General features: G+C 44.5%; 1 protein-coding gene across 3 annotated transcripts in view; it reads left to right on the top strand.

Moving 5' to 3' along the window:
* Window positions 1-6: 6 nt before the first annotated feature.
* ENDOD1 (endonuclease domain containing 1) overlaps window positions 7-8,468 on the top strand; it is a 29,457-nt gene continuing 20,995 nt past the window's right edge. For all 3 annotated transcript variants that reach the window (XM_011374736.2, XM_011374737.2, XM_011374735.2), the window contains exon 1: window positions 7-343. In XM_011374736.2, the coding sequence (XP_011373038.1) occupies window positions 44-343 (300 nt within the window). In that variant the 5' untranslated portion in view covers window positions 7-43. The remainder of the gene's footprint in view (window positions 344-8,468) is intronic.

The raw sequence follows: 8,468 nt of genomic DNA, 5'->3' as shown, positions 1-8,468 counted from the left end.
GCAGAGCCCGCGCCGCGGCCGCTCGGTGCTCGCAGGGGCTGCCATGGGCCCCGCACGCTGGCTGGCGCTGAGCAGCCTGCTCGCCCTGGGAGCGCTGCTGGAAGGCCGGCTCGTGGGCGAGGGGGACGCCGGCTTTGGCGAATGTGACCAGTTCTTTTACGCCGAGACCCCGCCTGCGGGTTTGGCGGCCGAGGGCCACGTGAAGATCTGTCAGCGCTCCGAGGGCACCCAGCGCTTCGCCACCCTGTACAGCACCCGGGACCGCATCCCCGTGTACTCGGCGTTCCGCGCCCCGCGCCTCGCGCCGGGTGGCACGGAGCAGCGCTGGCTGGTGGAGCCGCAGGTAAGCGAGGTGGTTCACCAGCCCCAGCGCTAGGCTGGCCTCCAGGGGCGCTTTGCAGCCACCGCGAGGGGTAGGGCGGGAAAAGTCTCCCCCACCCTTCCCCGCCCTCGGGGCCAGAGTCAGGAAACCCGGGTTTCGGATTCACCGCACTGCGCCCCCGGAATTACAGCCTACCTCGCCCTTCTCAGCGCCACCGCAGGAGCTCGGCGATCTGCCAGCCTTCGCTTAAGCCGCAGGGGCGGAAGGTCTCCATTGGGAGGTGGCTCTTCCCTGCATTTCGGTGTAGCTATCTGCAGTGTCTCATTCATTTCCTGAATAGTGAGGAGCCTGAGACCATTCAGATCAGCGAGAAGCTTAGCCTGAGAACTCACAGGCCTTGGCACAGGCCATTGCCACAATTTGAGGGGAGTGAGTAGGTGGGTGGGCATTTTCATGCGCATTTTGCAAAAGAGGAGATCAAGGCTCGGGGGCGAAGAGCTTGGGGAAGACCACCCAGTTGGTAAGCTAGGGCAGGTCTTTTGGCTATAAATTCATTGCCCTTTCTATCAGGGAAAAGCCGCCTGAGCTTGAAAACCCTTCTGCACATGACATCGAGTAAATTCTGTCTGAAGATGTGTTGTTAGTACAATAAAATAAAGGTATAGATTTTTAGAAATACAGTGGAAAGGAAAACCTGTTTTTCCTGACTCTTTATATTATCAGACCACTTGGAAATCATGTCACCTCTCAGGGCATTCTATCCTGTCTGGTGAGGGTGACCAAACACTTGGAGAGGCCCCCAGAGGTCCTGCGAAACCTGACTTAACACATCCTGAACCACCTTTGCTCAGCCAGCCTCCCCTTTGGCTATTTCTCACCTCTCACCAGCCTCCCACCTGCCTCCCCACCTGCCCCAACAGCCAAGGCCATAGATGGGGGAGGAGCTGACCCACTCAGCTGGCCCATCCCTGATGGACACAGCTGCCCAAGATCACGTGAGTGAACGGGAGACCTGCTTTCAGGTGCTTCATTCAGAATCCTGGGTCCTAATTTCTATAATCTCATTCAGATATTTCTAGCTCTGAGAGTGTGGCCAGGTCCCATGCAATCTGCACTTCAGTCTTCTTACCTTCTCCATATCCATTCTACCTCCCTTACCTGTTGATGTCAGAACCTATGAAATCAGGCATGTGAAAAAGCCTTTATAAATGTGCACGCTTAAGACATTAATCTAAAATTAGTTTGCCCCAACTGCACCCTCGAGCTCTCTGCTTATTCCCCAGCTCATTATGCATTGCGATTGTGGGCCTGTGAGAAAAACAGATGATCTGGTCCTTTCTCCTTGAGGATCTCTTGCACGCCTTGAGGAAGCAGAAAATATAAGTGTGGAAGACATGGGAACGCATGCTAAACAAATTTCAGTTAAATTCAGAAATGTTTAGTAATCATTTGCTGTGCGCTACTTAGGGTACCAGGAGAACAGAGTGTAGCTCTTGAATGCAAAGGCTTCTTGGTCTGCAGGTGAAGCATCTGATTAAAGCCATGCCGTGTGGGTTCAAGTCTTAGTTCCTCCATTGACCAGCTATAAGCTTGGAGGTAATAACAGGGTGGTTCTGAGGCTTGAATGAGTTACTATGTACAAAGTTCTCTGAGAGGTGCCAGGCACCTAAGTACTAGCTGTTATGACATAAGCAAAATGCCATAATCTAATAAAGATAACAAAATCCTGTTAGATTTAATCTGTCTCGGAGGTGATAGGAGAAAGCCTTAAGGGTCATGACATTTGTGCTGTACTAAAAAGGATGAGGCAGAGTTTAGAAGGGAGATGAGGAGGAGGACATTCCAAGCAGAGGGAGTGGTCGAGTAATGAAGAATGGGAATAAGGAGAAAAAAGGTTGGAGAAGAAGAGAAAAATAGTTCTAAGTGATAGCTCTTGAGGTGAGATGTGTGGTGGTTTGGTAAAGTCCAGGAGTCAGAGTTCCCACCTCGAGAGATCGGAATGGTCACAGTGGCTGATGCTTTTCCCTGCAAGATGGGCTTGTGTCCCTCTGTCCCCCTTCCTTCCCACCCCAACCTCGGGTGAAGTCAACCAGGAACCAGAAGGTATTAGGAGGGAGACAAGGAAGGAGGGAGGGAGGAGAAGTTGCAAGATGAAGTGCAGGCAGGCTCTGGAGCACACTGCAGCAAACCTGACCGCCCTGCCTCGTGCTCCCTGAGGTCTGCCTCACGGCCAAGGTCACCACTGCAGAAAGATGCCCAGACCTCAGTGTGGACTCCTGGCTGCTTCAAAGTACTTTGTAATGCTGAGTCGCCTTGTGTCCACATTACCTTTTTATGAGGTCAGTGTTACCTAGAAGCTGAGCAGACAGGGAAAGAAGAGGCCAGAGACCAAAGGAGCTTTGGGCTTACCTTCATTAATGAGTTGGGGCTCCCAAAGCCCCGTTCTGCAGCTTTCATGGCTGTCCTGTAGTTTCTCTCTGAAAAAACTTCTAAATTGAAGATGATAGAAACTGAGTCATTCTTGTACTTAAAACGTTTAAGGTGTTGGCTTCCCCATACCTACAGGACAAAGTTCATCCTGCAGAATGCTGTTTACAAGGCTCCTGTCTCCAGCCCCAGCCTTGTTTCTTGCTCCTTCCCACCCTCACATGTTATGGTCTAGCATTATCCAGCTGCCTGGAATGCTTCTCATAAACTGTACTGTTTGTTACGTCTATTTCTTTGCTCATTACGATTCTTTTTGCCCTGAATACCCTTTCTACACTGCCTTTCTCATCTTGCCTCTCGCTTCTTCTTCCCTAACTCCATGCTTTAAAACTGCCAAGATGTCACATCTTCTAGAAAGAATTGCCCACCTAAGTTAGGTCCACCTCTCAGTGCTCCTATAATTTCTCTATTTTTGTACTTACCACAGTGTTTTATAATTACCTGCTCATGTGTCTGTCTCCCTAATGTCAGCCTTTGAGAGCTGAGGACGGTGTCTTAACCCCTGAGGGCCTAAGACGTAGAAAGCACTGAATAGAGTTGAATAACGTATTTTTGACTTTAGGGTCTATCAGGCCGCAGCGGGTGAGATGTTCAGCTTTAGTTTTCTTGGTGGGGAGCTTACTGCTTCAGAAGCTTATCCCGTAGCTGGCCAACAGCCACTGTTACAAACATATTCCACATGCAGAGCTGGAACCTTCCTCTAAGTCCACCCCATCAATCCTAGATGATTTGAATCTCTTCTCTGGATGACACCTCTTTAGTGTCAGACACAGGACCCCAGGTCTGCCTACACTGGAGGAATTTAAATGGGATATTCTGAGGAATAGAATTAGAACTTTGAAAGGAAGCAGGGAAAACAGAGGGCTGTTATTGGTTTTATGTGGAATGTGGTCACCTTTAAATTGAGACTAGGGAGAGGGGAAAAAAAGATGAGAAATGTGTCCTCATATACATAATGAATGGAGATGGTGTGAAGGTTTGCACTCAAGACTCCAGAGACCTGAGAACTGGGTTCTGGCTTAGTACAGGGAGCCTCAAACTGTTGAGTTTCTCAACTCCTTTCCATTTAGTGGAAGGATTTGTGGTTAAGGTACCAGTGATACCTTTCCAAAGTATATTGTCAATTCACGCTAGAAGCCAACATATATGACCCTATCATTTTATAAACACGAATTTTATAAACTGGAAGGATGTGGCTTTATATTCAGGATGTGGCTTTATATTACACTTGATATTTAACCTTACAAAAATCCTGTGAGGTAGATATCATTTTCTTCATTGTAGAAATGAGGAAACTGGCTCAGAGAGGTTAATTGATATGCCCAAAGTCACACAACTTGGATTTGAATTCATAACTATTTGCTCCTAGTCCAGTGCTCTTTTGATAAAGCATGGAGATTCTTTGACCTCACAGCGGACCCACTGCTTTAATGGTTGTAGGATCAAGATTTCCTTGTAAAAGATGAGAATTAAATTCCTACAACAGTAGGAATTCTCAGAAGTTGTAGGACAAGCGAGAGAGCACATATTTGGCTACAATGTTGCTCAGGTGGCAGTGGCTCTGCAGTGACTGGTTAACTGCAAAAGCATTTTCCGAAAGGGCCCAGGGAGGTCATATTTCAAATCTTAGTAAATGCATGTGAACAGTTGTTACGAGTTAGAACCTTAAATTCTTGATCTCTAATTTCAATTAGCAACTTATTATTTACACATTCCGAAACTCAGACACATTTATTTATTCTATGTCTAATTTATTCTAATATCAGTTGATTTTTTTATTGTGTCAGAGAACAGATGTAGAAGACATCATACACTTAAATCTCTGTATAAGGGATGCAGCAAACAGGGCAATTCTGATTCTTACTTCCTAGTTAAGAGACTGAGGTTAGATCCCTGCTCTGCCATTTACAAGACATGTGACTTTAATTATTCTAGTCCTGTTTTTCTTATCTGTTCATTAAAGGCAATAACAAGTGTTTAACTTCACAGAGTGGTTACAACAAACAAAGAAAATGTGCATAAACATTCTAGGATAGTACCTGGAATACAGTAATGTCTTCTTAGTGAATATTAATATGTATACTTTATTAAGGTCTTACTCTAATAGGTGTTAGATGTACACAAATACACACACATTCACACACATGAATAGAATTTTAGATTAGATATGTGACTTCTACATTCTATAAATCTCTCCTAAAAAGTAAAATATCTATCTGTGTATCTTATCAAATGTTAGGCATATACCCCACATTCATATAATAAATAGGTCCTCAGAAAGTACATGGTGAGAGAGTGACTGAATGGAAGATTGAATGGATGGATGGGTAGATGGATTTAGGTGACTGAAACAAACAAAACAAAACAGATGCCAGAGATACTTCCAGCCTCTCTGTCCTGATCAACTAAGAGGTATGTTGTCACAAACATACAGTGAGCAATTGTATTCCCGCCTGTTATGCTGAGCCTGTGTAAGGCTAAGAAGTACCTGACACAAGGGGATGGCTCCAGAGTCAATCTCTCACAATTTCTTCCTTAGTGGAGTGCAGATAGCAAAAACAGGAGTCATGCAGGCTATACTTTATTGCATTTTTCTTTATTTCTCGCTTTTTCTTTATCTCTGAATTCAGTGTTTCCATTTGATTCACAGTCATTCTCAGGAGCAAGTTAAGTACTTGCCCTACATTGGCAGAACATTTTTGGGACATTTTGTCCTGAAACAGTCCAGTGGTGGCAGATCTGTGCACCATTCTTTCAGTTCAGACTTAAATTTGGACAACCCATGAAAGAAACTATCATTTAGCAATCCCTCACTGTGTGCAAGGGTCTTCACAAATTAACTCATTCACACAAGTCTAGGTATTATGATCCATGTTTTATAGTTCAGGAAACTGAGATTCAGACTGATTACATAACTTATCAAAGGTCACATAGCTGCTAGAAGACAAAGCCTGAATGAAAGCTTATGGCTGCCCAGCTCCAAAGCTCTTAGCCCTCTTTCTACTTTGTCATGCTGTCTTCCAACTACAATGTCAGTGTTTTCTCTCCAGATTCCAAGTTGACTGACTAGATATATTATTTTATTTTTATTTTGCTGGATTAATCCAGTTGTTCGGACGATTTATGGCTTTGCTTCTGACATCATTCTGAAAAATCCCACCTTTGGATTGTCATTAGCTCAGTTGTTAGCTCATGGTGATTGAATGGCACTTTCCTTGAGGAATAAAGATTTTATTCTTTGGGTTTCAGATTTCTCTTCCTTTCAAACTGCCAGCTTCACAAGTGAAAATATGAGAAACTAAATCCTTCCACTTGCCAGTAGCTTTTGCATCCAGTCGTCTGGTCTTGCTCCTAGAATTACTGTGAGTTCAAGAATGTTTTCTCCTTTAGGTTGCATATTATGTCTCCTGAGTGATCACGTACCCTTTTGTTCCATAGAACTTGACATCTATGACAGCAATAATTCATCGCCTGCTGATATATCTATGTGACAACTGAAAGGAAGGAGAAATAAAAAGAAACCAACTCATATGGTGAACCAAAAATAGAAGCACCATTTAGTATTCCAGTCATGCTTTTGTTGACCCAGTGCCTGACAGAAGTGTGGCTCAATCAAAGGAAGTCAAGCTGAGGGCATTTTATAATTTTAATCAACACTGAAAATATGGATACATTTCATGTTGCAGAGTAAACAGATGGCTGAAACAGTATTTGAATATTTAAATTAAACTACACGTTCCCATTGACCTGCACCTTAATTTTAGGGATGATTGGTCCTGAGTTTTGACTGATCTTCAGTTGGCAGGAATGCCTAATGCTTTAACAAAGCCCTGGGCCCTCCGTCGCTTAATTCATTAAATCAACAAATATTTACTTGAGCACCTGCTATGTGTCAGGCACTGTTCTAGGCCCTGGGAATAGAGAATTGAATCAAAGAGACAAAAATACTCTCATGGAGCATAATATCTAATAGAGGACACGTGCTATAAATAAATAAAAGGCATAGTATTAAATAGTGAAACATGCCAAGGAGAAAAATAAAACAAGGCAGGAGGATAGGAGCTATCAGGGAAAAGGTGAAGTTTTCAAAGGGAAGACATGACAGGAGGTGACTGTGTACAGACCCAGAGGAAGTGGCAAAGACAGTAATGTAGGTATCTGGAGGAGAAATGTCCCAAGCAGAGGCAACGGCAGAGGCAACGGCAAGTGCGAAGGCCCTGCAGCGGTGTTTCCCGTGTTTGAAGAAGAGGCTGGTGTGACTAGAGAGGGTACATGTGGAGAGGAGCAGGAGATGAGGTCAGGCAGGCAGGGCGGGAGATGGCAGGTCGTTTAGGGCCCCCTGGACTATTTGTAGGAAATTTGGCTTTTACTCCAGTTGAGACAGGAAGCCACTCTACCAGCGTTGAGTAGAGGGGTGTGACGTGATCTCACTTACATTTTAATAGCATCATTTTGGTTGCTGCATTGAGAACAGACTGTATGGGTTCAAAGACAGAAACAGACCAGATAGGAGGTTTCGATAATCTGGCAGGCGACAGTGCTGGCCTGGGTGGTGGCAGTCTAGTTCTAGATATATTTTGAAGAAAGAGCCAAGAATCTTTGGGATGAAAGAAAGGGAGGAGTTACAGATGATTCCAAGGACTTTGGCCAGAACAACTAGAAGAATGGCGCTGTCGTGAATGAGATGATGATACTAAAGGAAGAGCTGGCGTGTTAGATGTGCTAAGTGTGAGATGCCTTCAGGTTTTCAGTGAAGCATGACAAGGAAAGCCGAGTTTATGAACCATGAAAGGTCTTTTCTCATTCTTGGCTATCTCTGTTGTATCTGGACTATGATATCTATGATAACACTGGACAACTTCTTCATGGCTGAGTGGACCCTTTGGGTTGGTTGATAACCTTGCTTCTGCAGCTCAGCTGGACAGACTTCACCCCTGCATCCCTATTACCTGTACTCTGAGGTCCAAGCTTTGTCCAGGCCTCTGCAAAAACAGCTTCCTGTCTGGTTAACCCCTTCTGCTCTGGTCTCCTTTAGCCTTTCTCCACCCCGAAGCCAGAGAAATCCTCTCAAACATTAATCTCATCGTGTCTCCAACAATCTCACTGGAAACCCTTAAGGACTCCCCATTTTTCTTCAGATAAAGACAAACCTTTATCGTGGTCTCCAGAGACCTGTCCAGTTGGTCTCCCATTCCCCTCCCAGCCTTATCTGGCATCACAGACCTGGCCAGGCCTGTACCTCTAGGCACTTTGACCTATTTCTGTGTTTATTTATTTTATTTATTTATTTTTTTAAAGTCCCATGTTCTCTTTCATTATAGGGCCTTTGTCCCTGCTGGGTTTGTTTGTTTTTTTGTTTTTTAATTTTTGTTTTATTGTCTTCTATGATATTCCTGACTAGGTCAACTACCCTGGATACTCTCTATTAGTACCAAACATACCTTTCTTTGCTAGTGTATTGCAATTATATATTTATTTGTGTGACTAATTGAATGCCACTCAACTAGAATCTAAGTTCCGTGAGGGCAGGGCTCAGGGCTCTTGTTCCCTATTGAATCCTCATTGTCTAACTCAGAGGCCAGCAAGCTTTTTCTGTAAAGGGCCAAATAGTAAATATTTTAGGTTTTGTGGGCCATATAGTCTCTGTTACGACTATTCA

This window comes from Pteropus vampyrus, unplaced genomic scaffold (assembly GCF_000151845.1).
Source record: "Pteropus vampyrus isolate Shadow unplaced genomic scaffold, Pvam_2.0 Scaffold254, whole genome shotgun sequence".
NCBI lineage: Eukaryota > Metazoa > Chordata > Mammalia > Chiroptera > Pteropodidae > Pteropus > Pteropus vampyrus.
This window is presented reverse-complemented; position numbering and strand designations above follow the sequence as displayed.